Source organism: Apteryx rowi, unplaced genomic scaffold (assembly GCF_003343035.1).
Source record: "Apteryx rowi isolate R43461 unplaced genomic scaffold, aptRow1 scaffold_132, whole genome shotgun sequence".
In the NCBI taxonomy this organism is placed as follows: Eukaryota; Metazoa; Chordata; class Aves; order Apterygiformes; family Apterygidae; genus Apteryx; species Apteryx rowi.
This window is the reverse complement of record NW_020447553.1, coordinates 1,032,933-1,052,206: the sequence shown is the minus strand read 5'-3', so window position 1 is coordinate 1,052,206 and position 19,274 is coordinate 1,032,933. Positions and strand designations below refer to the sequence as shown.

At 49.8% G+C, this 19,274-nt stretch overlaps 1 protein-coding gene across 5 annotated transcripts in view; it reads left to right on the top strand.

Annotated features, from left to right (window-relative positions):
* Window positions 1-19,274, top strand: part of ANKS1A (ankyrin repeat and sterile alpha motif domain containing 1A) — a 94,498-nt gene that overhangs the window by 51,449 nt on the left and 23,775 nt on the right. For 4 of the 5 annotated variants that reach the window (XM_026056667.1, XM_026056668.1, XM_026056669.1 and 1 more), the window contains 2 exons: window positions 6,873-6,939; window positions 14,170-14,276. In XM_026056667.1, coding sequence (XP_025912452.1) covers window positions 6,873-6,939; window positions 14,170-14,276 — 174 coding nt within the window. The remainder of the gene's footprint in view (window positions 1-6,872; window positions 6,940-14,169; window positions 14,277-19,274) is intronic. The other variant, XM_026056672.1, reaches the window with a different exon arrangement.

The window sequence follows — 19,274 nt, the reverse complement described above, 5'->3', positions numbered from 1 at the left end:
TCCCCAAAAGGTCTCRGTGGCTTTGGATGCTGCTGACAGCCCTGCCGTGCTGCTCCCACCTTTGGGTGAATTGCTAAACCTCAGAGTACTTCACGAAAAGGAATAATTTGCTGCTGCTTCGTTCCCAGAGGCAACCTGGCTGGGCGGCCGTGCGGTGCACGCATATGTACGTGCACATGCCTAGATCCACCTTCAACTCTAAATCAGCCTTAATGTTGCGTTACATGTTGCTCCCTATTTCAGCTGCCCAGGTGTTAGGGGCTGCGTGGAGCCGTCGGAGAGGACAGCGGTCCCTTACGCCTCGTTCTGCTCGTTCCTGATTTAACAAGCCTGAACTGTTACAGTGATTTCAGGGAGAACGCTCCATTGGATGTTCATCGAGTTCGCTAAACACCATCTTTCCGGGATGGCAGCATCAACGGGGATTTCCTTTGTAGTTCAAGGCATAGCTGGATTTTAGTGATAATATTTGGCTTCTCAAAGGTAGCCTCCCTGCAAAGCAGCGTGTGAGCATGCGCGGGAGGCGTTGGAAAGGAGGAGTCCCGCGCGGGAAGGTCACCTGATGTCACCTGGCTTCCAGCCTTCCCGGCTAACGTACACAAACCGGCCCTGCCGCTCGGCCTTCCCAATTTCTACTTAAGCACATGCTTACTCTAAACTGAGCAGTTTTGCAGGGCTCGGAGCCTGCAGACAGAGTTTTGGCCAGGGGTGTGCAGCCCGAGGCGTTGCTGACTGCTGATGCAGATGGTCGTCCAGAGCAGCTGGATGCTTTGGCCACCTCTTGTTCTCCAGGGGTTGGAGGGAGGGGAGAAACTCTGCTTAGAAACCATTTTGGGTAGGATAGCTGTAACTTTCAGCAATAACTGGCCATCCAGATGCAGGCATGCACATATACATATATGTATATTTTTTTTCCCTCCTAGGACAACCTTGATATGTCCTTGGGAATTACTGATGCTGCATGCAGAGACTGAGCACAACTTCTGTGTTTATGTTGATGGTAAATCCAGGGGGGKTTTTAGCCATAAGTTAGGTTTCTCTTAGCCCCTATGAGGAAGCTGCAATAGCCAAAGATGCCTCTGATCCAGGGTTAATGTGACATTAGTGGAGCACCGCTCGACTCTGCGCTTCCGGATGGAGCATCCTCTCGCTGCATGCAAATGAGTCGACGCAGACGGCTCGTACGGCACGAAGCTCTTTTCTTTTGGCGATAAAAGACCCCAGGACTYGTTAATGATCTTCTGTGTCTCTCAATGGACTTGCTCCAAACTTCAGTGTTGGCTCTAGGGAGGAAAAAATCGGAGAGATCGTTAAAACGGGCACCAGGGCTTCCTGGCCGTCAGGGCAGGGAAGTGGCAGCGGCGCCCTACGGAGCTGTGCGTGCCAGGCTTCGCGTCCRCCCTCCGGGGAGGAGAAGGGTCCCCAAGGGCTGCCGCGTGCTTGGCACCGCTGCCTTCACAGGGGACGTGGGGAGCCTGTCCCTCTCCGAGAGCACTGGAGGGGTGCCGGAGGATGGCGTCGGAAGCGAGGCAGCGTTTCAGGCTCCGCTTTGCATCCTGCTCACGTAGGAAGACGGTAGATGCTTCTGCTGTGGACTCTCCGGAGCGGGGAATTACTTTGCAGGAGCCGAAACATCCTCTGTGTTGCAAGGAGGAAGAAAAAACTTCAGCATCCAGCATGTCCTCTGCTGCCTTGGCTTTTACTGGGCTTCTGCAAACAAATACCTTTCTCTCCATTAATCAGGAGTCAGTTGCTCTGGGTAGTTTGTTTTAAGATAAAGTTGTGTTTGGGAGTAAATTGCCAGTTGCTATGTTTTTGTGGCTGCCTGCCTGCCTGCGTGGAAGGGCTGACCACTTCCCCAGCCCCGGGATGGCTCCTCRGCCGCACCCAGCTCCTTTTTTGGGGTGTTTTCGTTCTTTTTTCAGCAAAACTAGGCAAGTGCGGAATTAAATCAGCGCGCTTCAGTCTCGGTAACCGTTCTAAGGCTCCTTCCCACCACAGCCCTTGCTTTGAGGGTCGCTGAAGGGCGCTCTGCCGTTCCTGCAGCCTTCCCCCAATTTTTCCCAAAGTATCTTGGCTTTGTGAGTTTGTCCCTGTTCCCTCTAGGGCTCCTCTTCAGGCTTGATTGGCCAAAATCCCTTTGACGGTGTGGAGCTGGCTACCCTGCTGGGTTATGAATAACTGGTATGGTTGTATTAATTTAGGATATAAAAGGTTTTGGGGGGGTTATTTCTGCTGATATAAGGGGAAAAAAAAACCCAAATCTAAAAACCCCACAACCTGTTTGGAGGCAGATGTGTGGTGCTTCAGTGGAAAAGAACAGGTTGAGCCCCAAAACAAATCGGAACTGAGTGTTCAGGCTGCGACTACGTCTGAACTGCAGCGCTATATTTAAACACAGTATTTTGGTATTTTAATAATTAACTACTGGGAAAGAGCAGCCTAAAAAACTGTAGCGTATGCTATTTTCAAGATAATCTGCTTCTCCAGTCCCGTCGGAGTGCTTTGCAGTGCAGTTGAGGACTGGTTGTAGAGGACCGGGATGCTTTAAAGTGTTCGTTCTCTTTAGATTTATCTCCCCTCTCCTTCCCTCTTGCCCTCCAAATTTGTATTTTTGCAACCTCTTAGCAGTTAAATCAACATGCTCTACAATAAACCTATGTTTGAGTTGGCCTGTGACTCTGGGAGGATATTTATATATATATATATATATTTTTTTCTTAGCGAGGGTGCAAAGGGAGTCGGGGAAGCAGGACTTCCTCAGCGTTAGATAACGATGCAGTTTTGACTACGGTACAACCTTGACTGTCTCTGGGTTGAACCAGTGGTTAGCAACAGACGGGTCATGGAAGGTAATCAGGGCTGTGCGATTATTTCATTAGCGTTTTATACAGTGCAGGGCACCTCCCTGCTTTTGAAGAAAAGTTCGTGGCTGTTTTAATACTGAGGAAGTGTTTGCAAAGCCTTTGCTGCTGTGTTTTGGCTGCAGGGGGATTGATCTAGTTTGCTTTTTCGGAGGTGAACATTGGGGGCTAACCAGCACGTGCCTGCAGCTTGGTCCTTAGGGTCTGTATCTTATGTTTGGTTAATGGGGAAGACGAACTTATCTATGTTTAGAGGAAGCAAAAAGGTGGGGAGAGTCACTTTATCCTGCATCGACCTCACCGGGGTTGGCATGGCTTGATCCCGGGGAGAAGCGCAGCCATGGAGCTGCTCTTCCACCAAATTGAGTTGCAGCTTCCTCTTATCCTTATCCCTGTGTCGTGAAAGAGCAAAGCTGCAGGTGGTTGAGGGTGGAAGGGGGTATTGGAGCACGGAGCGCCTCTCCGGGGCTCTCGCCCACGGGGGACCGCGAGTGGGGGGGTCGAATCTGCCTCAACAAATGCTCTTGTGATCTTTGCCTTTCCCAGCGGCGCCGGCAGCAGTCGCTTCACGTCTCCGGAGCTCAGCCCTCGCACCGCGTAAGAGAGAGCCGCCAAGCGCTTTGCCTCTGCTGCTGGGAAACAGGCCGAGGGAGCCGGGCTTGCTTAAGCAGACGTGCTTTTCTCCTCTCCGCCTCTCTGCCCTCCCTCCCCACCTATTTTTTTTTTTTCTTCTCTTGGTGGCTGGTTATAGGAAACGCTTGGCTGGACCCAAGCGATTCTTGCTCCAAATGATCACGTGAGGCACAAGGACTTCGCAGGCTTCCAGATGGGCTGCGGTAAACATCCTTCAGATAAAGATCAGTAGGTACCAGAGTGGCTCCAGCTTAGACTGTATCTTGTAATGAAGTTAATTGACCTAAATGTTCTAAGCTTAATGGCCTTCAGCTTCTGGAATGTGACCCGTGTTGACCGTGAGGCCCAAATTCAGCAGCGAAGCCCTCTGGGCTCTGCGGCGGTATCCCAGAAATGCTGCCACGGCTCCAGTTTGGCGCTTGCCTACGCAAGTGAGTAACGCAGTCAGCACTCAAGCCCCTGGTTTTATTTGGAGATGAGGTTTGTGTTGCACCATCCCGCTGCTTCCCTCAGGCGTTGCATGGTCTTTATTGGTGATGCATAAGGGCGTCGTGGGTTTTCCAGGTTTTGCTGGGAAGCATTGGCTGCTTCGGAACGGCAAAAGCAGGCGGTTCTTGCTGAAACAGTGACCAGGAAAAACGTGCATCATGATGCTCATGTTGCCTTTGGGTTTCAGTCGATAACCTCTGCCGAGAAGCGTGAAGCAATTAATGCTTCTCCCACGTCGCCTGCAGGCTCGAGCAGAAGCCGCTGCATCGCTCGCGCTTCCTTCAGGCTCCATTGGGACTCCTGCAAAATGGGAGGATTCCTGAAAACTGGACTTGAGGGCTGTGCGTGGAGGGAAGGCGGCCGTCGCAAACGCCTCGAGCCGAGGGAGGCGGTTCGAAGGGGTGTTTGCAACGGAAAGGAAACTCAGTGCTGCAGGGCAGGCTTTAATTTCCCTTTTTTTTCCCTCTTAGCCAGTTCCTGCTTAGCTGACTCCGCACTTCTGTTGTCAATACTGCAGAGTTGCCGATTTACACGAGAACCTTAGGTTAGCTGAAAAAAAAACATTTTTTCTTCCTTCCAATTCTCAAAGCTGTTATTTCTGGGGCTTCCTTATTCGGCCGCAGGGAGCCTCAATAGCGAGATCAGACGACGTGTCCGCTTGAAATCAGCCTCTTTTTGCCTGTTGGCCTCATCCTTTAGTGCATCCTTTGAAACTTGAGGGCAAAACACCAAATCCCTTTCCTATACAACTAGCTTGTAGTTTTTGATTCAGGTTCTGAACTTGTCCTTTGCAAATAAAAGTCTTCATGCTCCAGGTTATCATATCAATTCTCCTTTCTCATTTTTCTCCTCCTGTGAAATAAGGGCTCTGATCACTAACCCTGCTGCTCTATTAGGGACTGTGTTAAGCCTCGGGTCTGTATTTTTTTTGTCTGGCTCCGTCACGGACCTCTACAACCCTGCGGCAGCCCTGTGCGGAGCCAGGCATCAGGGTCAGGGAGCGCCCAGCTATTTTAGCAAAAATTCGAGTTACAGTTGTGATCAGGGGTGAAGAGCAATAAACAATTCTGCTGTAAGTGTTGCAGACAGCATGCCAAGGGCAGCGCTTGTGTATTCAGTGTCTCCAAAACCCTCCTTTTAACTGAAATCTCATTTTAGAACATACTTTGCTTTTTTTTCCCCCCCTACTTGTTGGAATTCAGCTTTTTTTTTTTTTATGGCTGGTCCTCAAATGTCACAGTAAGCTAGCATTAGCTGTATTTCAAGTGCAGTACAAATACTTGTCCTCACGGTTTCCTAGAGGCGGAGAAGCCCCATCCTTAAGCATCTCGTCCATAGGCTGCTTGAATGCCTTCTCCCTGGGGAGATTCCATGTTACTGCTCCCCGCAAGCAGCAAGGGCTTTCCTGGAGAGCCGGCTCGGCAGGAGCCTTTTAGGACCTGTTTCCCCACCTGAAGATCCCCTGAAGGGGTGCAGCTCCGAGCGCCCGTCGCTTTGGGCCGGAGGGTGAGCTTGGGGATGGCCGCGGTGTTCCCGGGGTCCCGTATCCYGGTTTGGGGCACACGGCTGCCCTCAGATGCTGGGGCACGAGCTCCAGGAAAACGTGTGCTCCTTCCCCAAGCCTATTCTTAAGGGACCAAAAAGACATAGTTGTGCAAGACTCTGTTCCTCCCCTGCCATTGCCAGCCTGCATCGGCTTCGCGTTGGGCATCTTGGGGATGTTTTCTGGAGYAATTTCTATTTGGGAATCTCCCGGGGGGCTTACTTTATTTCATTTTCTACTCCGTTTATAGATTGAAGACTGGGATAAGCAACCGGACCTGAGCCTCTCAAGTGTCTCATTGCTCTTTGAGCAATAGGAGGCTCTAATTGTTTACTGCTCTGGATTATTGAAAATTCTGAACTGCAATTTATCGGCTCCTTCAGCTTAACAAAATTAACCTAGCAGTTGTCACTGTGAGTTTTCCCTCTGCAGTGGTGTGTTAGATAGTCGTGATTTACGAATTCTGCTCAAGGACTGTTTTTGAAAACTTTTTATTGACCTTTATGACAATCTGGTGTAAAACTTCTCCTGGGTTGTATGAAAATTGCAGCTCATTAAAAAAAATTTTAGTGGCAAGTACAATCACTTGTATCCAACTCATAAGTGGACTTGCGAAGGCACCATCTAGGCAGTAGTTTTGACTTTTTTTCCTAATTGCATGAGGTTTGCCTTGAGCTGTTAACTTTAAATTGCTTAAATGGGGGATGAAATTGTCTTTAGCTCCCTCTCCTGGGTAGTTAAGGCATTTGCCCCCGTGATGTTGCTGCTTTTGCAAACTGCATCTGTTGTCGAACTCTTTCTAAGCATCTCTGCGCTCAGTGGAAGYGGTAAGGAGCAGAAGTTACCTGCATAGGATTGGGGAATGTGATTTTAAAAAACAAAACAAAAATAAGCCAAAACCAAGCCTTGCAGACTGAGCTGGAGCCAAGCTTACCTTGCACATGCCAGGAAAGAGTTGGAGACCTGCATTTCTCGGGCTTTGCTGCTGGTGAAGGAGGGGCTGCATGTCTGTACAGGGCGAGCTAAGGGGTTTGGGGCTCCTTTTCTTCCCCCAAATTTTGTGCTCTAGGGGGTGGGGTTTCTCAGGGCCGCTTATTTTCAGGCTCTGGGAAGCTGTGGAGGGGAAGGCTCTGCAGAGCCCTGGCCTCTCCGYGGCCCTTCTGAGCCATCCGTCCTCAAGACGACTTTTCCAGGCGAGGTGTTAAGGACATCCTTTCTGGGCCAGGGATATCTTAACATCCTTGCCTGGGTTTCTTCGGCAGCCGCATGGCAGGTGAAATCCCAGGGCTGCCTTAAACGCTTTCTGAGTAACACTGCATGTGCTTTTTTTTTTTTGTTTTCAGATTGAGAAAATCATGAGTTCCATCGGCGAAGGCATTGACTTTTCTCAGGAACAGCAGAGGATCTCAGGTAGCGTACCCAGCTTGCGTGTGTGTCTCTGTTTTCGTGTAGAGCACAGCAAGGTGCTGGCAGAGCTTTTCTAACCTACTTCGGCTCGCAGGAGCGGAAGGAACATGTCGCAGCTTCACAGCGTGATGTTTAAGACAACTAGCAGCAATCTTAATCCAGTGCTCCCATATGTAGGTTCATTTAACTTTAATGCAGTTGTCCTTCCCCCCTAGCAGGCTTTCAGGGGAAATGGGCTGGGTGAAGAGTGTTCCAGCCGGGGTCCCCCGCCTGATGGGCATGGGGGGAGACCCTGGTTGCTCTCATGTTCGCTAATACTCACCCAGTGACCGCGGTGTGGGTGTGAAAGGATCTTGCTGCTTCTTGCAACTGGCTGCCTCTTTGCATTTTGGGACTTAGCGTTACTGTTTAGGATATGATTAATTTAGAGGTGATTTTGCATCTTCAAATAACTTCAAGCAAACGCTTATTGCCGGGAATTGTGGAGTTTTTATTGGTGGCTTCTGATACCTTAAGTGACTCCTTACAGCCCTTCTGTCGAGATGGGTAAGATCTCACGACGACTCCTTCCATGCAGAGATGAAAATCGCTGGCTTGTGAGAGTGGCCTGGGATGCTGCTTGTGCTCTTCTGTGAGTTTGAAGGAGTAAAATAGGCTCTTGAATGCCTGGCTCGTTGCCCCCTCTCCCACAGCCCAATAACCAGTGTGTTCTGACACTTAAAACTTCACAACTAGTTTGCTCATTGTGTGGGAGGAGGATCACGTTTTCCATGCTCAAGAAAAAAAAATCTAATTTGCAGCTGAAAGATGTTTTAAAGACTCCAGCCAGTATCGCAGGGATAGAAAGCTCTGCTGCTCTCCTAGCTGCTGCAGTTGCTGTTGTTCTCGACATAGCCCCTGCGAAAGTCGAACCAATTGCTCGCTGTTCTGTCCTGCCTTTCAAAATATGCTCATCTCAAGTTTCCATTCTTCTTCGATGGATGGTGGAAAACAACAAAATTTTCTTTAAGCAGTCAGTCTGAAACAGAGCTGCTATATATTTGTCTTCTGGCAGGTCTCAGAGTCCCCACAACAATCTTGTTTTTGTTTCAAATGCATAATGCAGGAGCAAGATGCTCTTTGTTCTGACACTTTTAGTTACCTAAATGCGGATCTGTGCTCTTTAGAGATAAGAATATTTTTATAACCCTCCACACTCTAGTATTTTTCTGCCTTGTTCTATAAAATTAGTTCTACCTAGTTTTCTTCAAGGTTCACAAAATCCTTTCAGTTCTGGAGGWTGGGGTGGGAATTTTGTATTCAGAGTTGTTATACATCAGTCACTGCAGTCAGGATTTTTCCATATACRCAAGAATATTTTCTATATTTAAGTGTGTCTCAGATCTGTTGCACGGTTGGTTTTAATGCCCCTAACCACCACCTAGGTGGAGGGATATTTTTCCCTTTCTTCCCTTTCCAGGCTGCGCTGGACGTCGGGTCCCGCTCAGGTTCTCCAGACACTGTTCCCTTGTCCCTTGGAAGGTCAGAGGTGACACTGATGCTCCAACCTAGCAGATGAACCCTGCTTCAGGGAGGSACTAAAATTAGCTGTTTTGAGGCCTCTCACGTAAGCAGTTCCATGGGCACTTTTCTTTTTCCTGTGTCAGATTAGGAAATGAAAAAAATAGCCTGGTCATGGCCTCTTGAATGTCTTACGGCCTTAAGTCAGCACAGAGGTAAGGAAAAGTGGCCTTATAATTAATGTTAATTTGGGCTTTGGAGTCAGTGTTTAGCTCTGGCCAGACTCCCTTGACCTCTACTTTGTGTSCCTTGCAGCCCCATCACTGAGGCCAACTATTTTTTTTTTTTGTTTACTGTGTGCTTGGACAGTCCAAGTCTCAGCTGGAGCTTTTGGAGGTCCAGGTTTTAGTCTGGGCACAGTAGAGCAGAGCCCATACAAGGTCTGGGTGCTCTGGAGGGGTGTCCCGGCCCTACGGAGCTGCTTCTGCCACCCGGCCTCTGATGTGGATAGTCCAGAGCAGCTGGAACGATGCAGAGCTTTTCCAGCAAAGCTACTGTTTTTCTGCAACCCATAAAGTGTATTTGCCAGAATATTTTTATATCTCTTCTCCTGCTCATTCACCCGATAAATCTTTAAATGCCCCCTCATAGCTCCAAATCAGATAAAACCCTTTGTGATTTCCTTATTTTTTTTAATAGAAAAATACTTTACCTGCATGCTTCTGTGGCCTTGAAGYATGCAGTTCTATTAATTTTACCTTTTATAAATAGTGTGGGTGATGATTTAGTGGTGCATTTTGTCTTCGCCTTTTCTAATTTCCATAAAAAGGTGAAGGAGGAATCTTAGTGTCATTGGGTGCATTGATTTTCCTCAAACAGTGCGAGTATTAAGAGCCTCCACCRGCCATGTTTGCAACTATTATAACTCTTATCTCCGCAATGCAGCATTGGAGCAACGGGAGAGGACGCGGGGTTAAAACGCTTTCGTTTTCATAAATGTTGTAAGTAGGGGAGGCTGGGGCTCRGGGAATCGAGAGCTCTGCGCTGAGTTTGTGTTCAGGATTCAGACKAGAAAAGCGGCGTCAGGACCGTTGCACGGCTTTGACGATGCCTTTTGAAATGGGGCTGTTTGTAGCGAAACGCGGTGTTCAGAACTGGATGAAATGGCTGCTGATGAACTCTGCCGTCCGGGGACTGGGAGCGCCTGAATGCCATGTTGCTGCTCGAGGGTTTTAGAAAACCGAAATCTCTCCCGACAGTGTCATTGTAGGAAAAGCTTTCGGCTGTTGAGAGCGGTTCAGCTGCGGCTGCCCTGTCCCGTGCCAYGGCTGTGCCGGGAGCAGAGCCGGTGCCAGCAGTGCAGCATCGGGGCGGCTCTTGCCTGGCTTGGCTTTGCCACGCTCCTAAATCCGGATGGCGCTGGGCTTTTCTGAAGCGCGGCTGTAGGCGTTGACATCCTCTTGATGAGATGCTAATAAGCATCCGTGCAGGCAGCGCGCACTCACCAGGATAAACCTTATCTCGTGTCCGTCTGTCACCTGGGCTGTCGCGCCGGCGGAGGGCTCCGGCGGGCGTTCCCCATGGGAGTTCAACCCGCGCCCGCTCTAGCCTGCGATCGAGGCTCACGTTTCCTAGTGTCTGGCGGCTTTGCCGCGCGATGTGACCCAGGATGGAGTCACGTTGCTGGCACACTAGCCCAGGGCCTGAGACGCCTGGGTTCAGGTCCCTGCTATGCCCCGGACTTCCCATGCAACTTCTGTACCGTCGATCCGTCCCCTGCGGAAAACGCCAGCAGCGCTTCYGCGTCTTGCCCTGGCATTACGGATGAACATGTTAACTTCTCAGGCCCTTGGATGTTAAGATGATTTAACGTATCCTGACATCTCTATCGAATTTAAGGTTCGAGTCTCTTTCTTGGCCGACAGGTTTGTCCCTCTGGTTTCCTGGTAGAGYGTGCGAGGAAATCTTCCAAATGTATTTCTCTGGCTGAATCCCAAGAGTGGGGTGGCCCTGGGGAGGGGAGAAGTCGTCTGTCAACTGAAGCATTTGCTGATCCCTGTTGATAAGCGCTTTTTGGAGGGTGGGTGATCAAGGGACAGCATCTCTTAGAGGATGCTGTGCTCCACCTAACCTCGGCCTTCAAGGGTTTTTGGCCGGGGAACGGAGCGCTGTGCGTTCAGCTTYGGTGACTTAGCCCGAGCTCTGTGTCTCTGTGCACGTATGACTTGCAGTCATGCATTCATTTAGCTTCAGCAACCTGCTTCTGCTCCTCTCTCCCTTCCGGACGTGGGCCGGAGGGGCCGGGGAGCACAGCCCTCGCGGCAGAGACTCAGCCCCGCCGCGCTGCAGCTCCTCATCGCCGCTGGCGTCGCGAGCGAGACCCGCAGGCGGGAGGTGACCTGCGCCGGGCAGGGAGCGCGTTCGGGGCTCRGCAAGTTGACTCTTGAGACGCAAGAAACGTGCTTCAGTGTCTTACTGGACGAAAGAGGGGGARATTGGTTAGCGATCCGCATTYGGCTGATCRGTTTTAGTTCCGGTAAGGTCGGACRCTRGCTCTGTTTCTYGCAGCTGATAGCGTTAATGGCTGATGTGGTTCTCCTTACTTATTCATCAGTGTCCATGAGCAAAGCGTGATGCTTTTTGTCAGGGATGACCCGCTTATTCCTTCCTCCGAACAGCCTCAACCACTGCATCAAAGGTGGTTATTGAAASAACTACTTGTGCAAGGACCTTTGAGTGCCGGTGGCCCCGTCCCTTCCTGTTTTCTTTGAAGCACACRGTGTTACCTGAAAGAGGTCTTGCAAGAACTGAATTGCCCCCTTTTTTTATTTCCTTTTGCTGCAACTTCAAAACACTCTTGATTACTTCATTACTTCTAGCTTTACTCTAGCCACTGCTTTTTTTTTTTTCCCCCCTGGCATCCTTATAAAGAAAGGATTCCTAAAATTCAGAGCACGAGAAAGGAGGATGGAGCTGACTTGCTTGAGGATTAGGGTTTGTTTTAGTCAGAAGTTGCGGTCAGGCTCTTGCCAGGGGGTCACAGCGCCTGGGATGGTTTGCTCCTGTGTTGCCCTTGTACCACGCAAGTATCATGCGTGTTTTGGACTTCTCTGTTCTCAACCTAAGCAAACAGCATCYGTGTTTTGCTTTTTCAAGTTAACCCACTCTCCCTTCCCCCACCTGCAATCTCCCCGCTTCATTTGCCTTGATTTGAAGTGGTTTTAAATACAGAAAACCTGCACTTGGTGTCACTGTAGATTTCCCCTGTAAAAGCAGAAATGTATTTACAAGCGTACAAAAGGCTGAGTAGAGTAAAGACTTTTTGTAAAAGCAAATCCAGGAGCTCAGAGGAAGGAATTGCTSTGGTTTCATTCCCCTTGCCAATACCCCGACTGCTTCCAGAAATGCTGTAGTAGGCAGCGAGCAGTTTCCTCACCTCTCTCTCGATAAATTAATTCTGAGCCAGCCACAAATCACTTTGAACTGTCAAAGCGAACCTGTAACGTCRTTTTTTTGCAAGCCCATGCTGCGCAGTCCATCATTGAGTAAATATTGAGAAGTCAGTAATTTCCACTTGAGTTACAAAGCTGCCGCCTCCCTCCCCTCTGCTGCAGCTTCTGCCGCGAAGGCTGCTCGCTGCTCGTACAGCGGATGGAAAAGCTGGGAGGGGTAAGAGGATGGAGAGAAGGGAGGGACAGGCAATGCGAGAGCAGGAGACAGGGCTGAGAGCGGAGCAGCAAGCGTGGAGCTCGCTGCCTTCAGACAAAGCACTCCGCCGCAGCTCTCCGCAAGGACACACGATTGCCTGGTAAAGGGACACGGCTCTCCGGCCGCTCGCGGATCGCCGGGAGGGGAAGGATGGAGACCCTGGGCAAGCAGGAGCTTGTTGCCTAAATTCCGGGTTTAGATGCTGCCCTGCTGCATGGGCTGCGTTAGGGGAGGGAGACGGAAAGCTCCCGCGCTCTCTGCGTCTCTCGTGCTGCAGCGTGCGCTAGAAAGACCGGCCGGCTCCCACGGACCTGCYGAGCGCCGCTCGCCTGGCGGAGGAGCTCTCCTGTGGACCAGCGTGGCAGGATCCCGTGCGCCACGAATTTCCAGATTGCGCCGTGAGCTCTGCGTCGTGCCGCTGTTGTGACGGGGCCGGGGTGGGAAGGATGGCTTGGAAGGTACCAAACAGCTTCACCTGACCTGAAGGTTCAAAGAAAGCAAACTTGATTTTCCTGGTCATCTTTTTTTTGCATATACCCTTGAAACACAGTTGTGTTAAGAAGCCTGCAAAAATTCTGCATGTCTTGCATACCAAATTCTCTGAGCCCTGATGAAAAGGAGATCTTTGAACTTTTCTTATCATATCTAAGGTCTCAAGCTTTGCTATAGGAGAGTAACAAGTCACTGGACCCTCTTCCCAGGGATGAGGGAAGGGAGAGCTTGCCTGCACAGCTTCTCTAGGGTGTTGGGAAGAATCTCATTTATCAAAGGCTGAAAGGAGGTGCCAGGGCATGTCTCGGACTTGAGCTGCTTCAGGAAGAGGAGAGAGGGTGCTTGCATTTGGTCTCCTCTTTTTATTTTGGTGTGGTTTGGAAGCAAGGAAGTAAAATGCCGCCTCCTCCAGAGCTGCTCCCTGTGTGAGTGAGGGGCTCCGATGCAGCATCTGCATTTAGCTGAAGAAAATGAAGGAAGGGCAAACACAAGCACTCACCAAGCACCTGGCAGGACCGACTGTACTGAGTGAAAAATGTACCGATTCCTCCCTCTCTCGCTGTCATCCGACGCAGCRCTGTAGTTAGTCTCCAGTGTAGACAGCCAGCCCGGTCCGAGCAGTGTGCCGAAATGCCATGCTTCCGGATAGGTGGTAAAATGACAGTGCCAGGACTCGCAGGCTCGTGCTTGGTGTCGCTCACGCCTCTGCTCCTCATGACACAATAACGGAGAGGAAAAAACCCTTACCATGGTTTGCCTCTTTCAGGACTGCTTGGGGAAAAAAAGTATAAGCCCTTTTCTTCTGCTGCAGTCTGTGTGCTTTCTTTGTCTTGCATGTCTTCCTGTGGACAGCTGCTCTCTAGTCTGGCTTCTGCTGCTTTTCTGAAAGTCCGTCGTGTCTGTTTGTGTCTCGGCTGCATGAAGATGTATTTTCTCTCTAGCTGCTTTGTGCCTCCAGTGCTCCCGGCCCTCTCGCTGGCCCGCTGCGCGGGGTAGTGCGTCCGAAGTTGCATGGATGAGAGGACCTGCCCGGCTCCGTGCACTTGTGAGCAGCTCCGCTCCATTCCCTCACACCTGCGACTCCTGCTGGGAATGCCGCGGGGGAAAGCGTGCTGCCCTCCTCCCGCCCCCTTCGGATGAGCCAAGGAGTGGATCAGCATCCCCACRGGGTTGGGCTTCATATGTTTGCCTGGCAAGAAATTCGCCCAAGCCCTGAAAGCAGTGCATGTGATGTCATGGTCCCAGGAGTGCTTCTAAACAGTTTGCTCGGGCAAGGTGGTGGTTTTTGAGTGTTAACTGGGATACAAATTAAACCCGGAGCCCGGGGAGGCACTGGAAGCTTGTTGTCCATGGTCTGTGCGCACCAGAGGAATTGTCTGCCAGCTGATTTGTTGTACTCTGAGCATAATTTTTTGAGTTTCTTTATGGTAATGACTATGATGTGGCAATGCCATCTGTCTTCCTCAGAGTGCCGCTGCTACCGCCTTAACGGTTTTTCCCTTTTCAAGCGTCTGCCGATTCCTCTCTCGTCAGGTTCGCGGATGCTGGAGCAGAGTGTCGGGGAGTGGCTGGAGTCCATTGGCCTGCAGCAATATGAGAGTAAGCTGCTTTTGAACGGCTTTGATGATGTCCGCTTCCTGGTAAGTCGCTGGGTGGGACCCGCGGGCTCTGACAAACACGTTGGCCAAACCTTGACTTGGTACCACGACCCCGTGTCAGCTGTGGGGCAGATCTGGGGTCTGCAGCCCAGCAGGATGGTCTTGGGGGTGTGCAGAAGGTTAGATGAAAGGAGGAAATGAGGGTTGTGTTGGATTATTCATCCTCACATTTAATTGTTGTTAACACTTTATATCAAAATTACAGTGAAAAACTGTTTACTTTGTTCCCTATATCTTTGATATCCATTTTACTCCAGAAATGGGAACCCAAATTCATTACTGTTTTGAAGAATCACTGAACAGTCTGTGTTCTGGACTGTGAAGGTGATAGATCTCTTGATATCTGGAGAAGTGTTGGAAGTATTCTTACTTTAAGCATGCTGGCTGAATGTTAATGATCTGTAGCTAATTGTGCTGTCACTGTTGGCTCTGAAACCTAATGATGACACCCTAATGTTTCACGTTGAGGGTTTTTAGTAACCAGTGACTAGAAACTTAAAGCTGCATGGTATAAAAATCTGAGAGTTTTCATGATACAATGAACTGCAAAGACAAAAATTCTTGGCGATGGGGGAGAGGGGTTCCTGCGTGGTGTGACGAGACGCCTTTCAGTGTGCAGACTCCTCAAACTTTGCAAATGTACAATTTCTAAAAATGGACGTAAACCAAAGTACTTTGGGCTAGRGTGATGCTCTGCCTTGGAAAGGAAGTGGCGGCTTCTCTTGGAGCTGCAGTGGCGCAGAGAGGCGATATGCAGCAGGACGTGAGCTTGACAGCGGTGGTGCGAGGCAGGTGAAGGGGGCTCTGAAAACACCGCAGTGAGCAACCACGACTGTTCTGAGTCAGGGGGAGCCTCTTGCCTCCTCGAGCTGCCACACAGCAGCCAGCCGGCAGTGGTGAGGGTGTGCGGGGGCGGCCGGAGAAAGGGGAGAAGACCGAATGGAGCATGGTTGGAGGGGCAAGGAAATGTGTACCTGGAGGAGTACGTAGAGGCAGGACGTAATTCCACTCTTCAGAAGTGGCCTCACCAGCAGGCTAAATGTTCTGGTGAATGTTGTGGGACCCTCAGAGCACCCCAAGAGTCGAGTACCCAGCCAGATCTCCTGGCCTCCACGGCAGGCAGCTTTCCCCTTGCTCTCCCTTTAGCCAGGCAGGATCGACATGCTTCTGGAGAGCCGGATTTCCCGGTAGGTTATGCACCTCCGGGTGCTGGTGGCGCGCGGGGGGCCGGCGGAGCCCCGGCACCACCACGGCCGCGCTCGGGACCGCGGACAGCGGCCGCAGCCGGCGCCCCGCGATGCCGGCGCCCCACGATGCCGGCGCCCCGGAGCCCCTGGCCGGGCACCTTGAGGCATCGGGCTCTCCAACTCAGGCCGAGGTTGTGGCGTCCCTGTGAGCCGATTTGGCTCCTACGGGGGTCGCCTTGCCTCGGCGCTGGGGTGCGCTGGGGATGGCGCGAGGGGTTTAAATGCGTAAGCCCCTGCTTAGGATGCCCTGCCGGGGGGTGTTTGACTCTTGTAGCGTCAGTTCTCAGGCCGGCAGGTAGCAGAGGAACTGCCTTTACTCCACCTACAGACCCGAGCTGACGGGTGATGGTAAATCTCTGTCAGTACAGATGTTAAATGCAAAAGGAAATTAACTTTCCATTTGTCCCCAAGAAAGGTGAGAGCTGCAGGCTCGGAAGTGGGGGTTTTTATTGACTGTGCTTATCGGCAGTAAGTAGCAATACTTAGTTGCAAACTGTCTAATGCAGAATTTTCTAATCTATAAAAAGAAAGAAAAGGTATTGGCTTCCCTGTGTATGCCTCACTATATGATTTATGGCGTCTGTGGCAAGAGTTGCTTTCCCATGTTGTTTACGGCTGGATATCTTGTCCTCCCCATCCGATGCTGGCTAACAGCCCCCAGGGTAGGAAATGAGCTTCTGCTGCTTTCAGGGAATGGGACGCTCTTTCCTCACAATCTTAAAAGGCCAAATAATTTAAAACAAGATTTCCTGCAACCCCTGGCTGCTTTCCTTTTTGCTGCTTATCCCTTTTACTCAGGAGTTGCCTCTGGCACCCACGTCGAGACTGGCTTTAAATCCTTTCATTTGAGTCCTGGGAGGTTCAAGCTAACGCAGGCAGCCCAGCGTGGAGGTTTAATTGTAAAAATTCTTTTCCTCTGTGGCGTTACTTCCCGTCAGCTTCTGATGTTGTGGGGGTGAAACCTTCAGGTACGGTACAAACAAGAAACAAGTAGTTCAGTTGTTTTTAATGATGATTTTGATGCTCTCAGATTAATTATTAAAATTGTTGTAGATGTTGCAGCTAGCTAGCGCAGGGAGTTCTCAAAGGACCTGGATGCTTGGCTCCTAGTGTTTCAGGTTGTCCAAGCCTTTTCTCTTTGAGGTAATAATGTCTTTATTAACTGTCACTTTCAATTGCTAATAAAGAACATTTCAGACTAAATGGCATTATTTTTGTGGGGTTAAACAGTTTTTATGAAAGGCTTAGTCCCTATTAGGGCCTCATTATGTTAAATATTTCGAGGTCCAAAGAATGCTAGGCAATGGTTTGCAAATTGCCAGATGGGCTAGGAGGCTAATTAAGTTTTAGTAGCAAAAATTAAGAAGTCAGAATCTTTTGATACAGAAACATTCTGTTTTTCTGCGTAAGATTTTGCAGAGTATACCGCTGCAGGGTTTGGGGTTTTTTTCCAATATGCCAAGGATGCTCCCTTTGCTGCCTGGAATCCCAGGTGGCCCGTTTGTGAGCAAACACAAAGAAAGCTTTGCAGGAACAAACTAAGATGTGTAGCGATAGGATGTTCTCAGAACAGAAACAGCATCCGAGAAGAGCTCTGTAATCTAACACCCTTATGAAGACCATTCAGCCTATAATAGAAAGTAACTTAAGATGTGATTAAGAAGATAGTCTAAGAAAGAGCATATCCTATAACCGCAGCAGGGACTGGGGGAAATCACTGGCGGGGGGACTTGCAGGCAGGATGATGCTCTGCCTGAYGATACCTCGGCCTGGTCAGTAATTGAATTGGGCTTTTCCTGGGAAACTCAGTGCAGAAAGTGGCATCTTTGTCAGAAGCTAAAACAGCACTGATAAGAGCCCCAAGCTGGAGGTTGCAGAAGCTTATCTGATGCTTTTTAATGCTGTTGTAGCCCCTGCTTTAATCAGTTTTATTTTAAGGAATTCCTAAATTTCCTCAGTACTTCCAGTTGGCTCTGGTGCTAATTCGTGCCCCACGGGGTAGTTCAGCTTTGGGACGGAAGCCCTCTTACCCCCGGGATGAGGGAAATCATTCTGAGTGCACAGCGTTGTAAAGTGACTTGAGATGACAAGTGCTCTGCAAATATACTGTGCTTGTTAATCAGCTGCTAATCCAGGATGGTAGAAGCGTGCATCGTTTCCAGGATTATTTTGTTTGTTATCTGTGAAAATTCAGAGATCTATTGTTGGGGGATCTGTGGGGGCTTCCTGCCTGCTCTGCCCGGCATGGTGATAGCTCTGGGCGAGCTCCGTCTCCTGCAGTACGGAGGAGAGCTGATGGGCAGAGAGGAGGCAATCATCCTGCTCCCTCTCTTGGGCTCTGCCTATATGCTTTAACATGTAGCACTGACAGTCGAAAGGGACTTTGGAGCCCTGTAGTTTTCACAGGTTTATGCTGAAGGGACAGGGTTGGAGATATAAACTGTAATGTGAGCCATGAACATTTTACAGGTTTTCCTGTAAAAAAGGGAAAGTAGAAGCGTATTTTAGCAGAAAGCTGGAGCATGCTGTGAACGCAGAGCAGCGATTTCTTTGCTCGTGGTCCCTGGGATTACAGCTCTGGGTCTGGATATGGTTTTAGCAGCTCTGCTAATAGCTGGGAGGCCTCATGCTCCAGCACCACCTCTCGCTCCCAAGCTGCTTACCAGATCAGTGCTTCCCCTGTCAGGAAACTTCCAGTTTCTGCTGCAGTTCAGGTCTGCTTTGGTAGGGCAGTCAAGTATGTTCATTGCATAGTACTAAGTACTGACTCTCCTTGTGCATGTGGAGTTCTCTACCTGTGCTCTTTCTCTTTTGGGGGAATTCAGGACAAATAATAGTATTGCTTGTAATACCAGTTGGTTTTGAGACTGTGCTTGTTAGGAATCTTCTTGCTTTCAGGGCTTGCGGAGACTTCTGTGCTTGTAAGCAGGTTATCGGGGGAGAGCAAGCCGAAAAAAGCCCTGGGAAGGAGAAGGGAAGCACACGCGTCAGTGTGCAAGTGCAGTGAAACATCATCCAGCCTGGATGCGCTTGACGTTTTAGGAGCTCTGGCTGGGGTGGGACGCTGCAGACAGGCTGAGTTTGCAGCACTGACCTCACTGATGTGTCCCTGTTCCAACACTTAAAAGGGTCAGTGTTTGCCTTGGTCAGTGTTTCCATGATGTAAAATTCTTGTTTAAATCTTTCTGGTGCAAACAGACTGCTGCAATGCCTGATATGGCACACGAGCATCTCAGTGGCGCTTACTGGTTTCACAGTAAAATGCAGAAAGCTTTTTGACTAGTTCAAAGTAAACAATCTTGCTYGAGTATTGACTTCAGTCTAGCATGGCTGTTGCTAACACAAATCAGCGGGATTATTTAAACATCAATTTGACGTGAWGTTAAAGCTTAGTTGCCAGTGTGTGTGTTTCTGGAAAGGGACTAGAAGTCAACATTTATTTCAGATTGCATGTGATCTTTTGTCTTGGCTGAGGGAGGAAACGGGCTATGAAAGACAGACTTAAGCAGTGCAGTTTTCTAAAAGAATGTTTTCTCTTTCTGCAAAGTAACATCTGCATGTTGGGCCACGGTTCTGTGTCCCTGGAAGAATTAATATGTTCCCTTTGCATTGCCTATGGTAGTTTCATTGTGGTGTTTCTGGGCAGTGCTAGGAAAGACCATTTCCCTGATTTTTTTTTCTTGCTGTCCCTCTCTGGTGTGAACCACGCAGTCCAAGGAAGCAGCTTCTTTCG